This window comes from Microcaecilia unicolor, chromosome 11 (genome assembly GCF_901765095.1).
Source record: "Microcaecilia unicolor chromosome 11, aMicUni1.1, whole genome shotgun sequence".
In the NCBI taxonomy this organism is placed as follows: domain Eukaryota; kingdom Metazoa; phylum Chordata; class Amphibia; order Gymnophiona; family Siphonopidae; genus Microcaecilia; species Microcaecilia unicolor.
The window spans coordinates 7,131,296-7,151,560 of NC_044041.1; the positions used below are offsets into that span (position 1 = coordinate 7,131,296).

Genomic DNA, 20,265 nt, shown 5'->3' on the forward strand with positions numbered 1-20,265 from the left:
CTCGCCTGGGTCGCGCGCCGGTGCGGCGGCTGTGATTGGATTTGGGTGGAGAGAGAGAGAGAGAGAGAGACAGTTTCCGCGCTGCCGCTCGCTCGCGCTTCGAGGAGGAGGAGGTCACGTCACGCGCTGTTGGCGGGCGACTGACTGACTGACTGGGTGGCCTGCACGCGAGGGCCCGCTCTGTTTACAGCCGGCGTTGGGGGCATTGGCGGAGGGGGGAGGGAATGGTGTCTCCTCAGGAAGGACTGACGTAGCGCTGGTGGTGGTGGTGGGGGGGGATAATCCCGGAAGGAAGCGTCGTCGTCTCTGTCGCTGCTCCGGGTATGGCCGACTCCTCCTCCGAGGATCCGCAGCGCGGGCAAAGGACGTTCCGTTGAGTGTCCGCGGAGGAGATGCTGAGCCTCGTGGCCCTGATATGGCGCCGAATTCTCCGGAAACGCTGGGTCCTGGGGGTGGTCTTCGGCTTGTCCCTCATCTACTTTCTCGTCAGTACCTTAAAACAGGTAAAGGGCGGCTCTTCCTCCTCTTGGAAGGGTGGACAGTGACTGGTTGGGGGCTCCCATGACTTCCCTCACCCGTAGCTGTCTTGTCTGTATTATTTTAGATTGTAAGCTCTATTGAGCAGGGACTGTCTCTCTGTGTCAGCTGTTGAGCGCTGTACAAATAATGCTGAAAACAATGGAATTGGCTTAGGAGAGGAAAGAAAAGGGGGGGAGGGGTGTTGGATTCCACTGTTCATGCTATCCAAAAATAATAGGACTAGAGGGCATGAGTTGAAGCTACAGTGTGGTAAATTTAAAACGAATCGGAGAAAATTTTTCTTCACCCAACGTGTAATTAGACTCTGGAATTCGTTGCCGGAGAACGTGGTACGGGCGGTTAGCTTGACGGAGTTTAAAAAGGGGTTAGATAGATTCCTAAAGGACAAGTCCATAGACCGCTATTAAATGGACTTGGAAAAATTCTGCATTTTTAGGTATAACTTGTCTGGAATGTTTTTACGTTTGGGGAGCGTGCCAGGTGCCCTTGACCTGGATTGGCCACTGTCGGTGACAGGATGCTGGGCTAGATGGACCTTTGGTCTTTCCCAGTATGGCACTACCTATGTACTTATGTACTTATGTCATCGTAGTGGTTACTGCAGTGGGCTCAGAACCAGCGTGGGCAGATGGGAAAAATTTTCCCCACCCAAAATCGTCCCTAAACCAGACCAAAATCCACCCAAAAAAACCCCGCCCCCAACGTCACCTCTGCCGTCGTTATCCCCGCCCCGACATTACCTCTGATGTCATTAACCCCGCCCCTGACGTCAACCCTACCCCGGAAAAGCTTCTATTGGACCAATAGAAGACCCGAAAAAAGCGCAAACCCCGCACAGCTGCAATGAAAAAGAAGCCCAATTTCTCGCAGCCTTCGAAAATTTCCAGCATCCTGGCTTAAAAACCAGCCCAATTGGGTGGGAAACCCAACCCATCTGGCAACGCTGCTCAGAACCAGGGTTGCCAGGTGGAAAATTTTTTCCCCACCCAAACCAGCCCAAAACCCGCCCAAAGTCAATCCTCGCCCCTGACACCCCCACCCCGCGTCACCCCCACCGTCATTGGCCCTGCCCAGAACATCACTAACCCTGCCCAAAACGCCACTAGCCCCGCCCCCCGCGGCCGAAAAAAACACTTAAAAAACCGCCCAAAAAACCGCAACCCGCCGCGGGCAAACATTTCCTGTGGCGGGTTGCGGAAAACCGCCCAATTGGGCGGTAAAACCGCCCACTTGGCAACACTGCTCAGAACCTGCACCTCCTGTCTTAACCCTTCATTGCCCCTGGTACAGTACTGAGGTTGTGAGCCCTGATTAGAGTCAGAAAAGGGTACATCAAATCCCCAGTGTTATTTCAGTGGCAGGAGGAACAGTTCAGCTTCTCTACTACCTAAAAGTTAATGCAATGACACAATGTGATAAAATGTGCATGTAGGGGGGGGGAACAGTAAAAAGACACAGTTCAAAAGGACCTCCAGAGAAATGACCCCCCCCTCCCAACACAAATAAACACACACACTATTCTGTGTGGATTATATTTATTTATTGCATTTGTATCCCACATTTTCCCACCTATTTGCAGGCTCAGTGTGGCTTACAATACATTGTGAATGATGGAAATACAATTTGTTGCAGTTCGATTATGGGTTACATTATGAAGAGTTATGGGGAGACAAGGTCAAAAGATCATTAGGGGAATAGAGCAGTGGAATGTAACAATGGGAAAATGATAGGGCGAAAGAACATTCGGGTATAACAATTTCATCTGTGGGTAGAGTTTTAAGTGTGGTGAAAATACAGGGGAAGAGAATTCAGAAGAGAGTGTATTGATGCATTTCTATTAGTGTGTATGGACTTCATGTGTTTTGATCCTTGTGATAAGTTTTATCAAAGAGATGAGTCTTCAATAGTTTGCGGAAGTCGGTTAATTTGTAGATCGTTTTCAGGTAGTCATTCATGCTTAATCACGGGTTGGCAATTTGCCATCATGCCAACCATATATGGACAATTAAGTATGATGGCGTCTTGGGGCAATATATGGTATAACCAAAGTATTGTTAACTTGCTATTTAAGGTGTCTTCTCCTCCCTCTTCAGTTGCACAGCACCTTCACTCACAGCACATGATGATAAAGTGATACACAGTACTGGAGTTGCCAAATGTTCATCTGTTTGTGGGTCACACAACATATAAGTCTGGCATTGGCCTTGGTTCCCCAAGGGTATGTGAGCTTTGGGTGCAGCTATTTTGGTGTTGCCATTTCAGCACCACTGTTAGGGCACAGATTTAAGCAGGCAAGAAATTGGGTCACTGGAATGTTGAATACCAAAACAGCAGAGTCCAAAATTCCTCTACTCCCCCCCCCCCCCCCCCCCCAGCACTGATCTCTGCTAGTGCCAGAAGCAGGGCCAGTGTCTTCTGAAGCCTGGGGTCCTTGAAAACAAAGATGACATAGGCAGTGAGCAGCCTTCACACAAGGTGTGTGTGTTTTGTTAGTTTTTTTTTTTGTTGTTGTTTTTAAACTTTAGGTATCCCCTTTTTTAATCCCACACACTTTTTATTTCCCTCACTTTTAGAAGGGCATCCCAGGCTGCTGTTGTGTCCTCTCATCTGCTCAGTCCTGTCCTATTGAGGACATTCTTCTCATGTCTTTTTTTTTTTTTTTTGTTAGGTATTCGCCTTATGCACCTACTCATTAGGTAAAAACAAAAAAAGGCGGAAGCTGTCCAGAAAGACCAGACTGAATCCACAAGTATAAAAGCCACTTGTGGATTCAGTCTGGTCTTTCTGGACAGCTTCCGCCTTTTTTTGTTTTTACTTGTCTTTTTGCGGGAGACTTTGGACTCTCCTTTGTGTTTGTTCCCTACTCATTAGGTAGCATATTAAATACTCCAAAAACATGCTGGCACAGAGCATGCAAATATTAACCAGTGGAGCCAACATCTGGCCATGACCCAGATGAACTTTCATATATTTTTTTTTCCATCTGGGAGCAGCAGTACTACTGATGTGGTAGTGTAGCATGTTGAGCTGGATTAAAACAAATAGCCAAAAATGTTGAAATTTCATTTTACCAACTTAAGCGTTATTTAGAGCTCATATTAATCCAGGAGCTGGGCATAGTGACAATACTCTCAATATTGCTATGTGGTAGAGAGTTGCACAGGAACAGAAATCTAACCCGTTCCCACCGCAAATAATCTCCATCCCAGCTCCTGCCCCCTGCTTTGCCACAGTCACCTTGCTCCCCACCACCAAGAAAGAGATCTGCATGAAATACATATTTTTATTATTTTGACTTATGAAAACCACTTGTCCTGAAACATGCTCCAAACAAAATCATCCATTTTTATAAAAGAGATAAGGTGAAGATGTGATTCCTTGTACCCCAATGAACGGAAAGTTTAATTTTACTTCCAGTCTTTATAACACCAGGCTTCCCAAGGCAGATTACAACAGTTAAGAAGAACCCATTAGTAAATAGAATATTCTCAGTGAAATTTGGCCATGTATTACCATATTGTATAGAACTGTAGAAAAATGAGCATAAAACACAGCCTTTATTAGTGCTGTTTCTACCAATTGACTATCTGCTCTTCTTCTAACCTCCACAAATGTTTAGCTAGATCACCTCCTCTTTAAAAAAAAAAAAAACACAGAACTTTCACCTCCACAAACTTTAAATCTTCTAATGCATGCTGGTACTGTGTCCAGTGTTTTACTAAGGGCACCTCACTATAACCACTTCATTTACAACTCGGATGTTCAACGATCCGTGTGTGGATCAGTCTTGTTGTGTGCCCTACATAAAGGGCAAGTTACCAAATATACTACACTTTTTAGTGGAACAATCCATTCAATTTAATGTAACACTCAGCTGTAATGTTGGACGGGATACCTCATGAACCTTCATCGCATTAGGATATACATTACACTGGCCACAGGCACTATGGCCACCTATTCTAGTATCAGTGCGCTTAACTTCAAAAAATGTGACCTGGATAGCTCATCTTTCAGGTTTTTCCCTCATGCAAACACAAAACACGGGCACTGTTGAAATACATCATATCTCTGCAATACATTCTAATGTTGCTGAATAATATTCTTGATTTTAAATGCCTTGTCAGAGTACGGGAGCACACAAACTAATCTAAAATCGGATTTCCTGCTTACTGTTTGTAGTAACAGTTCTTTGTTGGCGTACAACTCTCGTTTATAAGCTTTATTTTTTTTAATTGTCCCAAAAGGATATCCTCTTCCACTAAATTGAGAGAACATTTCTTCTGCTATGGAGCACAGTCGCTGCAAATTGTTCCTGAATGTTTAGTTTGGAAACTTTCATAATGATAGGTTTCCTTTCTGTAAAGTGTAGTGATGAAAAGTGATCCTTCCAATTTAATCATAATATCCAAAAAAGGAAGAGTGTAATCAGTAGCAGCAATAACACAGATGGAAAGATTTATTTGTTGGGTACCTTGAAACAGCGGCATGTGAAACATGGTCCATGTCGGGACCCAAGAACAGTTTCAAAGATAATTCACCTGGTATTTTGAACATTTTATATTCATTTTGGAGTGTAAAAATGAGCACACCTACGAAAAAGATAAAGAATATCAATTTGTAAACGGTGTGCAATGATTGGAAGTGTAAGGACTGAAGAAAAAAATACCTTATTGGTTGGTTTTAGTCCTTCAAGTGGTAGGAGTAGGTTATATACACAAATATTTTTTGTTTATTTGTACTGATGTTAGTTGAGTGTTAGCTCTGTGAATATGCATGAGGCATTTACATGCACTACTTCCATTGTATGCAAATCTGTCTCATGCATATTCATTGTGGGTATCCTGAAACCTGACTGGTTGGTTATGTCCAGAGACTGGGTTGAGAATCCCTGTCTTTAGAGGCTTCTTGTACTTTTTTTGGCTCTCCAGCTGGGTATGCTTTGTAGTTTTCATAGAGGAAAGGAAGAACAGGGGAGATAACTATGCAGATGCTTAATACATGAAACATTATACCATCAACTTTTTTCAGAGCTGAAGTGGTAAAACTAGTGGACGTGAATTGAAGTTGGAAGGAGGTCATTTAAGAGTAATATCGATAAATACTTTTTCATGGAAATGATGGTTGATGTTTGAAATGTCTTCCTGGTGGAGATGGTAGGGACAAAAACGGTGACAGTTCAAAAAGGCATGGCATAGAGAATGACACGGGGACAAAGTACCTGTGGATTCTATCTTTCCCCATCTCCGTGGGCTCTGTCCTTTATCTGTAGAAGCCTTGAACACTTGTGATTTTATATTTAAATCTTTTTATTAAAAGTATAAAAAGAAACAATATGCTGTGCAACTGTTTATAAATCACAAATAACAACTATAATACCCCACCACCACCCTCTACCCCTCCAACCCCAATAATAGTTGACTTCTGCTAACCTAAGGAATTCTAATCCGCCCTGTTAAAATGCCCAGGGGTACAAAATACAACCAGTTCTGTATGCCCTAGCAGGAAAGAAATATGCCCTGTTATGAATGTCATCAACAGCCTTAGGATTCAGTCTAGCTCTCCTGTCTTCTATAATCCATAAGATGTCTTCTCAGGAGTGCTGGTAGCAGGAATGTACCGGATCCCCTATGCAAATTTTGCCAGTTGTGGCCAGTATGTTTGCTTGTTTTTCCCCAAAAATGAAAATTATCGTCTGCATCACTCAAACATAAATAAGTCCAGTTCATTAACAGACTTTAAAGAAGAGTAACATGGGGACAAAGTTTGTCTCCGTCCTCGCGGTTACCGTGGGTCCCCGTGTCATTCTCTAGATGGGGATAAACACAGAGGATCTCTATAGAAAGAGGATGCAATCATAAAAGCTTAAATGACTTTTACATTTCAAATAAGGCATAGAGGGGCATAACCTGCATGGAGGAACGGCAGGTACAATTGTAGCCTACCTTACTGAGCAGGACTGTAGCTGCAGTGGCTGGGGAAAAGAGCAAAGTATTGAAAATATATTGCTTGTGTTTCCCTTAATTTCTTTGATAAAACTCCTATAGGTAGGTAGAATTAGGCGTACCGTCAGGAAATAGTTTTTCATGAAGAGAGTGGTAGATGCGTGAAATACCTCTTGGTGGGGGTGGTGCAGACAAAAGCAATGATGGCATTAAAAAAATGTGTTGGATAAACACAGGATCTCTATATAGAAAGAGGTTGGACTCTAAACAAAACTTAAATGACCTTCACTTTTTAAACAAGGCATAGCTGTGTAACATGCATGGATTGGCAAGTAGAATTCTGGCCACCTGTTGGGCATACTGAATGAATCAGACAGGTCAGTCTGCCATAATTTACTATATCACTGTGCTTGTATCATAAAGAAGTCCACAGTGCTGTAGATTGTTTTTTGTCTTTGAATAATTCTCATGTGTCTCTGCATTAATTGGATTGAATTATAAACTGCTTAAATACCATTTTGATAGGCAGGATATAAAAATAAAAGTTGAAAGACATGAAATTTTGGAGTCCAAACACAGGAAGGCTCTTGGTGTGTATTAGTTAAAATAGATGAATCTAAAGTAGGAACCAGATGACCTTGTCAGTTAATTAACACATTTTCTTAAATAGCTAATGTGTTCAGAACCACTTCTGATAATGACCAAAAGGCTGCAGGGTAATAAAAATCTACTTGTATGAGTGGGACAACACCAAGAGCAGGAGGTGATGGTGTATTCTGGCTGGGTGGCCACTGTAGCATTTTCAGCCCCGATTTTGGTCTGTGAGGCAGGGTCTGGAAGGTTTCGGCCTGCTTATCCGACATTGCTGCCTGGATGTCCAACCGCCACCTGAAGCTGAACATGTCCGAAACCGAGCTCCTCGTCTTTCCACCTAAACCCACCTCTCCTCTTCCTCCACTCTCTATCTCAGTTGATAATGCCTGCAACCTCAGAGTCATCTTCGATTCCTCCCTCTCCTTCTCTGCGCATATCCAACAGACTGCCAAGACCTGTCGCTTCTTCCTCTTCAACATCAGCCCTTTCCTATCTGAGCAAACCACACGAACTCTCGTCCACGCTCTCATTACCTCTCGCCTTGACTACTGCAACTTACTCCTCACCGGCCTCCCACTTAGCCATCTATCCCCCCTTCAATCCGTTCAGAACGCTGCCGCACGTCTTATATTCCGCCAGAACCAATATACTCGTATCACCCCTCAAGTCACTTCACTGGCTTCCGATCAGATACCGCATACAATTCAAGATTCTCCTCCTTACCTACAAATGCACCCAGTCTGCGGCTCCTCACTACCTCTCTACCCTCATCTCCCCCTATGTTCCCGCCCGTAACCTCCGCTCAGAGGACAAATCCCTCCTTTCAGTTCCCTTCTCCACCACTGCCAACTCCAGGCTCCGCTCATTCTGCCTTGCCTCACCCTATACTTGGAACAATCTTCCTCAACCCCTACGCCAAGCCCCCTCCCTACCCATCTTCAAATCTCTGCTTAAAACTCACCTCTTCAATGCTGCTTTCGGCACCTAACCTTTTCGTGAAATATAGTATGCCCTATCAGACGGACTCTACACTTGTCTTTAGATTGTTTAGATTGTCTTTAGATTGTACACCTGTCTTTTAGATTGTAAGCTACTTGAGCAGGGACTGTCCTACCATGTTAAATTGTACAGCGCTGCGTAACCCTAGTAGCGCTTTAGAAATGTTAAGTAGTAGTAAGGTGAAGGCATAGGAGGAAGAGTCTAGCACAGCAGTAGAGAGAAGGTTGGGGTGGAAGCATGCACTTCCTAGAGAAAAAGGGAACTCATATTCTTGCTACCTACCCTAAAATAAATTAGAAAATGGGGGGCAGGAGCTAGACTGGAAAAAGAATCCTATTTACCTGATGGAGAAGACACTGGTGGAGTGCTGTAGCAGCAGAAACAGGTATTCACCCAGTTTTTTCCCCCCCTCATAGGAAGAGAGAACAGTGAGAGATCGAACACTTCTTCAGTCCCAGGATCACGAGCAGCCTATCATGTGGAGAGTGCGGTTTAATCTAGGAAACAGCAGCAGGCCCAGCAACCGGTGTCGGAACTCTGTGCAGGGCAAACTCCTGATCACTGATGATCTTGGTAAGGCTGCAAGCTGATGCTTCTACTAGTCTTTAAAAGGAAAAGTTATTACATGTCATCCTATCACAGTCCTGATCCTAGGAGAGAGGAAGGAACTATTAATGGTGGGTAAGGTTCCTAACTTCCAGAAATCAGAAACAGCCACAGCTTGCCAGGGACCATTCAGTGGGAAATCCCTTTGATCAAAATATACCATGGGCTATATGGATGTACTTATTCTATATTTATCCACAGGGCATGAAAACCATTGTGTCCTTTAACCTGTGACTAGTGGTCTGTGGTTTCGGAGGGATATCTGTAGTAGTGGCATAGCCCATTCACACGTAACGTAAGTGAGCTGCTGTCATTCAGTGACTAATGGACCGGTGTGCTTGCATACTCAGTTGCAGAGAGGAGTTGGGGTCACACCATGACATTTCTGGTACTTTGGGTTCATCATTGATTTCAGAAGCCTTTAAAGGACACACTTACTCCCATAGAAAACTACAGGCAGTTGAGGTGTGCTGCTGTTTGAAGAGCCTTTAATGGGAGAAGAGGAAGGGCTGTTTCAGCCAATTTCAAAACTGTGACCCATTCAACGTATAGGATTGAACTTCAGAAATAGTGGGGAGGGAGGGAGAGACAGATATCAGACATTGGGATCATATCCCTAGATGTGCAGGCTTGTCTGTTGAATTGAAATATGTCTATAATTACCGCCCCCCCCCCTCCCCCCAAAGTCATGAATGAGTCTGTGTGGGTAGAGGATGATGGTGCTGGGGAGTGTTGAGAGTGAGCAAGGTTGGGGAAAGATGCTAGTGGCACTCTGTGCAAACACCAGAAAGAAGCATCTGTGTCTGTTGGGGAAAATGCTTAGTAAATAGGGCCCATGTTTATGAAAACAGTTTGTATTCACTTCGTGTTAATTATGTGTACCTGGTAATAATATGCTATTTATACCAGAGTTGAGTGAAGGAAAATGTTCTGTCTGCCAAAATAAACTCCAGTATTTACCTGGAGAAAGTCATTTTTCCCCTCTCATTTTCTCCCAGTTCTGCTGTTCTTGAATAAAGACCAAGATTCTCAGGAAAAGTAAACTAGTATAAAGAGTAAAAATAGTGGTCTCTATAGTGAGCATGATGTCCCCTTAGCCAGATTGGAGTTTTTCATGTTTGGTCATATTGATTCTAGACAAGTCTGTGTTGTAACTTTTTGTTTTCCCATTATTGCTGTATTGGTTACCTTCTAGCTTGTTAGGTTCTTGCGAGAATGTATCTTGTGTTTTGGTTTCTTTTCCCGTTTACTTCATTATAGAGTTGTTTGCTATTTTTCCTTTAGCCTGTAAAGGTGCCTCATCTTGCTTCAAATCAGGTGGAATAACAAGTATAGAAAAATAAAATTAATAAAATATTTTCACACTTTTGTTGGTTATAGTTCCTGTTAGAAGATTTAAAAAAAATAAAACAAAAAGAAACCTTATAGTTGGATGGGCATCAGGCACCTAGAGAAGTGAGGCATTTGCCTTCTTAGTTTAGGCCAGTGATTCCCAAACCTGTTCTGGGGGAACCCCAGTCAATCATGTTTCCAGGATATCCTCAATGAATATTCATGAGAAAGATCCGCATGCAGTAGAGGCAGTGTATGCAAATCTCTCATTGCAAATATTCTGAACACCTGACTGGCTGAGGGGCCCCCAGAGCACGTTTGGGAACCGTTGGGTATTATTGCACGTTTTTCTAGAAGCTTCACACGTTATAAAGGCTGGTGCCACCATGTTTGCATTTGAAACTGATGAAAAGAAATGATCCTGTATTTCAAAGCAAAAAGGATGTTACTTTTCTGACTCTCAAAACACAGGTTGTAGTGCTGTACTCGAATAGATTTCCTTAGCTACTCAGTTTACTTGGGAAGTTTCATGTAAACGTTTTATGTTTCAACGGTTTTTATTAGACATTCCCAAACAAAAATTCTCATCCACATTTTGAATATACAATATCTCAAACGTGTAGGCGAGCAATCAATATATTTCACACAATAACATTACAACAACGAACTATCCCATTTAGAGTCACATAAGTTGTCTATCACCTGCTCTTCTCTGTGGGTATATTTTCAAACTGTCATCAATTTTTATATATAAATCACTTTCTCCCCACCCCCCCCCTCCCCTTACCCTTCCCTCCTCTCCCTACTAGTGTGAGAATGGTCTATTAAAATTCTTAGTTTTAAAAATACCAATCTATATAAATAAAATCCCCCCTCAGAGTTCTGAAGCTCACTCCATCTGTGGCAGTGAAGCCCTGAACTCCTGTCCTCCTGGTAGGCTAGGCAACTATTGGGACTACTCACCCTCAGTACTCAGCCACGCCCATCTGCTCCCTATAAAACTCACCCTCAACGTTCTATTGGCTTCTGACGTCACTGAAGCCAAGGTTCGTATGTTCGAAGCTCTGAAGCCTCGAAAAACACAGTCTCTGGGCCCCGCCCTCGCGTCAAACGTTATGACGTTGAGGGCGGAGGCGGACCAATTCACCAACATCGACGACGGGTCGAAAAACACAGTCTCTGGGCCCCGCCCTCGTGTCAAACGTTATGACGTTGAGGGCGGAGGCGGAGCAATTCACCGCCCTCGCGTCAAACGTTATGACGTTGAGGGCGGAGGTGGACCAATTGACCAACATCGACGACGGGTCGAAAAACACAGTCTCTGGGCCCCGCCCTCGCGTCAAACGTTATGACGTTGAGGGCGGAGGCGGACCAATTCACCAACATCGACGACGGGTGGGGGAGGGCGGGGGGGTCCACAGGAAAGCCTTGCTAGCGCCCGTTTCATTGGCTCCAGAAACGGGCCTTTTTTTCTAGTTCTATATATTTTCCTAAGCCCCATGTAAATGTTTTAAATGTCAGAGGCATAGTTACACGCTCGTAGCCTAGAGCAGTTGGTGGCTTTTGGTCTGCAGTGTAGGGAATTGCAAATATTGCCATCTTGTCATCAGCTTTATTATGTGGATATGTTCCTATTATCCTGATTTAGCAATCTATATATAATTGTTTCAGCCAGTGTTACTCTGTCTTCCTTTTTTTAATATTCTGTTGGATATTTTGTTTATGGACAAACTTTTTTTTTTCTTTTATATCTGATAGTAATTTTTCTTTTCTGTATTATCTCTGAATTTTTGTTTAATTTTTTTGAAATTTTTAAAATAAAACAAAAATACCATCTGGTCTTTTGTCCAATGGGCAAGCAAATTTCTATACTTAAATCACACTATTTCTGATCTTATGCAAGAAGTGGTTCTTTCTATTTATACCTTTTTTTCCCCATTTCCCTGTGAATATGTTCTTGTACCAAAAAGCACAGTAGAGAGTAAGTATTTATGGTTTTGTAACTGGGATGCATTAAAATCCATTTCTGAGCACACAAGCAGACATGCTTGTTCTCATTCATTAAGCAGGCTCTAGTCATGATAATTCTGATGTTAATATTTTGAACTAAAGTGCTTGGTAGACCTAGGATGTGATTCATTTTATAAATGTGCATTTTCTTTTTATTTCAGGCTACATCTGTGAGCGGAAGGAGTTGCTTGCAAATGGTTGCTGTAACACCAATGCAGCCAGTTCAAAGCTATACAGCTGTGAGAGCTGCCTGACAAATGGTTGCTGTAGCATATATGAATATTGTGTCTCCTGCTGCCTGCAGCCAAACAAGGTGCGTGCATGGCACACAGGTGGGAACTGTGCAGGCTGTTGCAGATTTGCATTGCAAGGAAACTTCAAAAGTCTTGGTAAAAAATGCACGCTTGCACAAAAGTACTGGAGCAGGTGGGAGTGCTCTTCTAGGACTTTCAGCTGCGCTGAAGGTTTTGAGAAGATCTCTTGATCTTGCTATGGTCTTTTCCTAATAGATGGATTGTAACATGCTGAATGTGTGCAGGCTGCTAAATTCTGCAATATTTGTTACTATTATGGCATGAGTACATAATGATAATGGACAACTTAACCAGCTTTCGCAAATCTTTGAAGACATATCTCTTCAACAAAGCCTACAAAAGAAATCCTAATGAAACTAACCACTCCTAAACTATCCAAGTGCTTCAAAAACCTCTCACACGACCTTACCCATCACCTTTCCATTTAAATCCTCATCTACCTTCAGCTCATTACCGACTATTTAAAATCATGTAATGACTATATCATAACAACTCTCTGTAAGCCACATTGAGCCTGCAAAAAGGTGGGATAATGTGGGGTACAAATGCAATAAATAATAATGATAATTATATGCCATGTGTACTTTTATGCCCTTGAGGACAAAAATCATTATCATAAAATAGAGGAAGCAGAAGTAAGGAGCATCTTGGGAAGTGCAGGCCAGTTAATCTGACCTCCTTTTTTAATACAGAATAGTGAGGTTTCTGGAATCCAGTGGACTGCAGGACCTAAGGCAGTATGGTTTCACTAGAGGCGGGTCTTGTCAGACACATCTGATTAATTGTTTCAACTAGTGACCAGAGTTGGATCGAGGGAGAGCATTGGATTTAGATTTTAGCAAAGCCTTTGATACAATTCTGCATAGTCTCCTTATAAATAAACTGAGTGTCTTCGGTAGGGGCTCTAAAGGAACTGTTTTAGTGGAAGATAGGGTGCTGATAAATGGAGCTCAGTCTGGGGAACGAGTTGTCACCAGTAGTGTGCTGTTAAGTTTCAGTTCTCTTTAACATAGAGCAAGAAGGACTGTCTGATTAAGGTGTTCCTTTTTTTGCAGATGATACCAAAATCTGCAATAAGGTAGACACCCCTGTTTGGGTTGGATAACATGAGTTAAAAATAATGATCCAGAATTTGGCTGGTAATATTTTAGGGTTCCTCTTACTAAGCTGCTGTAGTGATTCTTGTGCGGCAAATGTGGCAGAGCCCATAGGAATCGAATGGGCTATGTCAAATTTGCCGTTCTGGGAATCACTTACAGCAGCTTAGTAAAAGGAGCCCTTGGTGCTAAAAAATGCAGAATCCTGCCTTTTAGCTACAAAAAGGGAGTAGTACGGTTTAGAGCGGTGAAGTGCTTTTGTGCATGTTGGGGGTAAAGTGGCCACCTGAGGCACAAGGAGACAATGAGGGGCATTTAAGTCTGTCAGACTTTGGACATTTTGCTCAAAATGTCCAGAATCCAAAAAATTGTTCAAAAATGGCCACTTGCTAGATGTTTTTGTGCTTGCATTTCTTTTTGGTCTATTTAAAAAAAAAAAAAAAAAAGTCAAAGGGAAAAACACATAAAATCAAGCCATGGGGGGGGATGTAGGAGAAGTCAGCATTCATAGTAGACTGGCCTCATAGACATCCCAGCAGAGCAGTGGGGCACCCTAGGGACCACTACAGTGGACTTCACCTAAAAGCTCCCAGGTACACATCTCACCGTTGCTGCCTTATATTGTATAATGAGCCCTCCAAAACTCATCAGAAACCTACTGTACACCACAATAGCCCTTAAGGCTGCAGGTGTCACCTACATGTGGGTACAGTAGGTTTTTGATGGGTTTTGGAGGGCTAACACTTTCCACCACAAGTGGAAACAGAATGCTGGGCTCGATGGACCTTTGGTCTTTCCCAGTATGGCAGTACTTTTGTACTTGTGTAACAGTTAGTGGATTATGGGCCTGTACACTGCACAGACCACTAGGCTACTTCAGGGACCTGCTTGCTGTTCTAATAGGACTGGCCATAACATCTGAAGTTGTCATACAGGCTGTTATGTACTGTTTTTCTACATTTGATTTGGGGGGGGGGGGGGGGTCATTCCTTTAATCCTCCAGTGGTCATCTGGGTCGCTTTACTCATACTACCCCTCTCCTCAAGACCCTTCGCTGGCTCCCTATCCGTTTTCGCATCCTGTTCAAACTTCTTCTACTAACCTATAAATGTACTCACTCTGCTGCTCCCCAGTATCTCTCCACACTTGTCCTTCCCTACACCCCTTCCCGTGCACTCCGCTCCATGGATAAATCCTTCTTATCTGTTCCCTTCTCCACTACTGCCAACTCCAGACTTCGCGCCTTCTGTCTCGCTGCACCCTACGCCTGGAATAAACTTCCTGAGCCCCTACGTCTTGCCCCATCCTTGGCCACCTTTAAATCTAGACTGAAAGCCCACCTCTTTAACATTGCTTTTGACTCGTAACCACTCGCCTCCACCTACCCTCCTCTCTTCCTTCCCGTTGATTTGATTTGCTTACTTTATTTATTTTTTGTCTATTAGATTGTAAGCTCTTTGAGCAGGGACTGTCTTTCTTCTATGTTTGTGCAGCACTGCGTACGCCTTGTAGCTCTATAGAAATGCTAAATAGTAGTAGTAGTAATTTAGGACACTTTTTTATGGCTTACTTATTAAAACAGATCTAGCTCAAAACGTCTAGTCCTGGACATTTTCGTTTTGTTCCATTGTGGCTGAAAAAGGTCCAGTAAGCTCTTTGAGCAGGGACCATCCCTCTATGTTAAATTGTACAGGGCTGTGTAACTCTAGTAGCGCTTTAGAAATGTTAAGTAGTAGTAGTAGGTCATAGGAATGCCTGTATCAAGCCCTTAACATGCCCCCTTGAGATTTGGATGAACTGCATAGAAAAATGACTGGAAAATGGGTTTTGAAAATAACTGATTTGGTGAGAAAAACAAATGCTGCTTTGACAATTTTTAGCCAGTGTAACTTATGCAGGGTCACAGAGGAAGGAAGGGGAATTTAAACACAAGATTGGTAATTCCCAGTCTCAGTCTAACCATTAGTCCCTTACATCCCTCTTCTAAAATTCAGCTGCTTTTCTGATTTCTCTTTTTTGCTCTTGGAAATTGTCATTCTGGGAAGTTGCAATGCAAACGTATGACCATGTCTGGGTGCTGCTACAGGTTTTCATGGATCGATATGGCGAACAGAGCTTCAGTACAATTTGGGTCATGGGTAAAAGTTTCTAGAAAACACCTGATTAAACTAAAATTAATATGTGAAAAGGAGAAATTCTCAGAGTGATGACTCATCCAAGCGGAATTCCTCCTTAAGGTCAAAGGCTATTCCTAGAGGGTGGATAAGTTTCTCTATCATTGAAATCTCCAATATGTGAATATGAGCAAACTTTAGCGCTCCCAAACCAATATGAAAGCAATATCAATTCAAGTTTTTCTTTCTTAAGCTGAATCTGGGCTGCCATAAACCAAATACTACAAACTTTGTACCCATGACCTCTTAAATTGTATTGAAACCCTGGTTTTCTGTATCAATTGATGGCTTATGTACCAGTGGTATAGGTGGAAATTACATTTCTAGTATACAGCTTTTCATGGAGCATTTCTTGTTGTGCCTGCAGCAGCTTCTATTGGAACGGTTTCTGAATCGGGCAGCCGCAGGCTTCCAGAATCTCTTCTTGGCAGTGGAGGATCATTTTGAGCTGTGTTTGGCCAAATGCAGAACCTCATCACAGGTCAGGAACTGTGTAACTATATGACCTATATGATATCTGGAGGGCATTCTATATAAGTAGACCTGATTTTTTTTTTTTTTAAACTGTTACTCATTATCTATTAAACACTTTTTTTAATGCCAGAAAAACACCACTTCTCCTAATACTCTCACCCCTTCCCTTCGCTTATCTTGTCTTCCACTCAGTTTTTGTGCATTTTCTGTGCTATTGATTCCTAAGAGACCAAGCAATAGTACCAGTAGTATGAAAACACTGAAACATTTGTCTGTACCATCAAACAATCCTAATTAGCTGGTATATAAATACCTAAAGCCCTAAATGTAAGCAGAGGTAAAGACTGGGGCGATTACTGTTGTAGTTTAATCTTTTTCTACTTTTAATTGTAATTTTATAACTATTTCTGTTAGTTTCAAGTTAACTATATGTCAAATGGCAGTGATCTTCATGATTAATTACTAAAATACCAAATGAGGAAAAAATCTAAGACTGAATATGCACAGTAGAGGAGCCATGATAAACAAAATACGACAATACAAGAACAAAAACAAAATACTGCTGGCATGGAAACCAGTGTGTGATGTAGTCTGTTTGCATTTGCTAGGCATGTTTGTAACCTTTTTTTTTTTTTTTTTTTTTTACTTTTCTAAAATGTGCATTTAATAAAATGGATCAAATGTTCTTCCTCAACACAATTTTTTTTATTCAGAAATTTTTAATAATTACAAAGTAATTATCAGGAAAAATGCTAGCAAATTACAACAACAATAAAGAACCTTTTCACATCACAGGAAATTGTAAGAGCCTTGTGAAGACTAACAGAAATCAAATCTAAAAAAGGAAATTTAAGGATACTGCAGGAGAAGCAAATGCATAGAAAAAAAACCCACTACGTAGAACCTGCCTTTTGGAAAATTATCCAACTGCAGTTAGTCCAAAAATATATAGGAATTGCCACCATGTGTTACCAGGCATTAATAGGGAAATTTAAGGGAAAAAAGTCCTCCCCCCCCCCCCCTAAAGTTTAAACCTTAGGTCTCTGCTTCAGGAAGGCTTTACGCTTTAAATGAGAAGGCCTGGCAACATCAATACAGTCTGACCACAAAATGGTACTAATGTTTTAGGAAAATATGCCTTGATATTTAATTTGTACTCCATAGAGCCCAAAACAACTAACTACTACTAATCATTTCTATAGCGCAGCAGCGCTGTACACTTGAACATGAAGAGACAGTCCCTGCTCAACAGAGCTTACACTCTAATTAGGACAGACAAACAGGACAAATAAGAGATAAGGGAATTACTAAGTTGGGGATGATAAAATAAGGGTACTGAACAAGTGAGTAAGGGTTAGGAGTTAAAAGCAGCATCAAAAAGGTGGGCTTTTAGCTTAGATTTGAAGACGGCCAAAGATGGAGCTTATTTATTTTTTTATTTCTTGCACTTGTATCCCACATTTTCCCACCTTTTTGCAGGCTCAATGTGGCTTACAAAGAACTGTTATGGCATTGCCATACCAGAGTAAAGAATACAATTGGTGTTACCATGAGTGGGAAAGCGCGGGGTACAAATGTAACAAAAAAAAAGAAAAGAGGATCTGGTCAAGCAGTTATTGAAAGATACATTCTGGATACATGTGGAGAGGTTTTGTGTTAGTTAGTTAAGGGTTCTCGAGGTATGCCTTGTTAAAGAGAGAGGTTTTCTGAGATTTACGGAAATTAGTTAATTCTTTGATCATTTTCAAGTGGGTGGGGAGTGCATTCCATAATTGCGTACTCATGTAGGAGAAGCTGGTCGCGTGTGCTAGTTTGTATTTCAATCCTTTACAGCTGGGGAAGTGTAGGTTGATGAACTGGCTCAGGAAGTTTATTCCAGGCATATGATGCAGCAAGATAAAAGGAATGGAGTCTGGAGTTAGCGGTGGAGGAGTTGCTCTCTTAGTTATATTATCTTGAGAAGCCACAGGAAAGGGAATGAGACTTGATATTCTGTACAGGTACTTGTTTTGTACCTGGGGCAACGGAGGGTTGTGACTTGCTAGAGCTGCAGTGGGAATTAAACCCAGTTCACCAGGATCAAAGGCCACTGTACTAACTACTAGGTTATTCCTACACTACTTTGTCAAATCTATACTATCTGGAGAGTTTAACATATCAAATTCACCTTCCTGATTTCCCCCACTAATAATCCTAGGTAAATAATACAACTGCTTAATCTCAAAGGCATCTGGACTAAGCTACAGAACATCCTCTAAGAACATTTTAAAACAGTTTCATAGCTGTCAAATGGTGGGTTACTGGGAAGTCTCCAGTGCCTCCAATTGCATATGTAAAAGCGAATTGTCCTTGGTTGAAGCAGCAATAGCTGATTGTCCCAAAGTAATTTGAGACACCATTCCAGGCTCCCTTCATGAGACAAGCTCAGGTCTTCATATCCTATGAATAGGCTTTACCTTTAAGCTGTATAAGCAGTGCAAGGCACAATAAAAGGTCTCACTTGCTCCAATGTTTTAGAGTTGCAGTGCTTTTTTTTTAGTTTACTTTTTTAATCCTTCTCTCAACAGAGTGTTCAACATGAAAATACTTATCGTAACCCCATTGCCAAGTACTGCTATGGTGAGAATCCTCCGGAACTGCTCCCACTATGAACATTTTTGACAAACTGGGAATATGGGAAAGGACAGCAAGAATACAGAGGACCAGAAATTCAGCTCCACTTCAGACGAGTGATTTGCAGTGCTGTGATCATGTTTTCTTTTTCTTTTTTTAAAGACAGTCATTCACTTTTGTGTTCTTTTCGGTAACAGAATTGAACCCACCTGTTTTATTTATTGACAGTTTTCCATCCCATGTAATTTGTTTTTTATTGGACAGTGATCTACATGAATGTTTTTAAATCAACTAATAAAACTCCTATCATGCTCTATACAGTATTGCTAAAACTACAGAATAGGAATTATTCAGAGAAAGAACAGCCATGTAAAACCCACAAAATTAAAATAAAGGAACCAATATTCTTGCCTACTGACTTTGAACTTGGAGACTACCATCTCTCTGCTCCTTTTGCAGTTAGTAAAAGCTTATGGTGGTTGCCTGTTTTGTACAAGATGTGAAAATGTTTTAATTTATTCAAAGAATTTTGCTATACTGTCTTTAATAACATATTAGATGACGGCAGAGAAAGACATGTACGGTCCATCCAGTCTGCCCAACAAGATAAACTCATATGTGCTACTTTGTGTATACCTGACTTTGATTTGTATCTGCCATTTTCAGGGCACAGACTGCAGAAGTCTGCCCAGCACTAGCCCTGCCTCCCCCCACCGGCTCTGCTACCCAATCTCCGTTAATTATAGCAAGACAGTCTACAATTGAAAAACAAAAGGGAGAGAAGGGTGAGCGGGAAAGAAAGATGATGCTAGAGGCAAAAACTGATAGTGAAAAATTTTTTAGATACATTTAAAAGCAGGAAGCCAGCAAAAGAATCGGTTGGCCCGCTGTATGACTGGGGTGTAAAAGGGGCGATCAAGGAAGACAAAGAAATAGCAGAAAAACTAAATGAGTTCTTTGCCTCGGTCTTCACTGAGGAAGATTTGTTAGGGATACCGGTGCCGGACAAGGTATTCGAGGCTGACGAGTTGGAAAAACTTAATGAAATATCTGTAAACCTGGAAGAAGTAATGGAGCAGTTGTGCAAACTGAAGAGTAGCAAATCTCCTGGACCGGATGGTATTCACCCCAAGGTATTGATGTCTGTCACTGGCTCCTGGATCGTGAGCCCTTGAGCCCAGGCCAAAACCAGGAAGGGAATCTAGGGAAGGCCTGGGATGGACCGAACCACCACTGTAACAGACTATAGGGTACTCACCCTGGACTCCAGGCTCCTGAGAAGAGGTGCAGAACCCCTCAAAGGATAGGGAACTTCAGGACACGTAGGGCCTGCACTCAATGACCAGGCTGCACCCAGCTACCAGCTACACAGTTGATGCAGGAACACAGATACTGGAACAGCTTCGCCAGTCTTCACCTGCACTCAGCCATTGTCCCCCAGAAGTTGAGCCCCTGGGTTAAAGCGGCCGGCAGGACTTGAGGTTAGCAGCAGAAGTATCCGGCAAAGCTGCACCAGACTGACAGGTGGGGCAGGACCCACCCAGCCGGGCAAAGAAGGAGTACAAGCCAG

General features: G+C 42.3%; 1 protein-coding gene across 1 annotated transcript; it reads left to right on the plus strand.

Annotated features, from left to right (window-relative positions):
- The first annotated feature begins 250 nt into the window (after positions 1–250).
- Positions 251–19,126, plus strand: C11H12orf49 (chromosome 11 C12orf49 homolog). The gene is made up of 5 exons (XM_030219706.1): positions 251–503; positions 8,492–8,648; positions 12,185–12,336; positions 15,976–16,089; positions 18,650–19,126. The coding sequence occupies exons 1-5, from the start codon at positions 393–395 to the stop codon at positions 18,731–18,733; spliced, it is 618 nt and encodes a 205-aa protein (XP_030075566.1). The 5' UTR covers positions 251–392; the 3' UTR covers positions 18,734–19,126.
- The last annotated feature ends 1,139 nt before the right edge of the window (positions 19,127–20,265 follow it).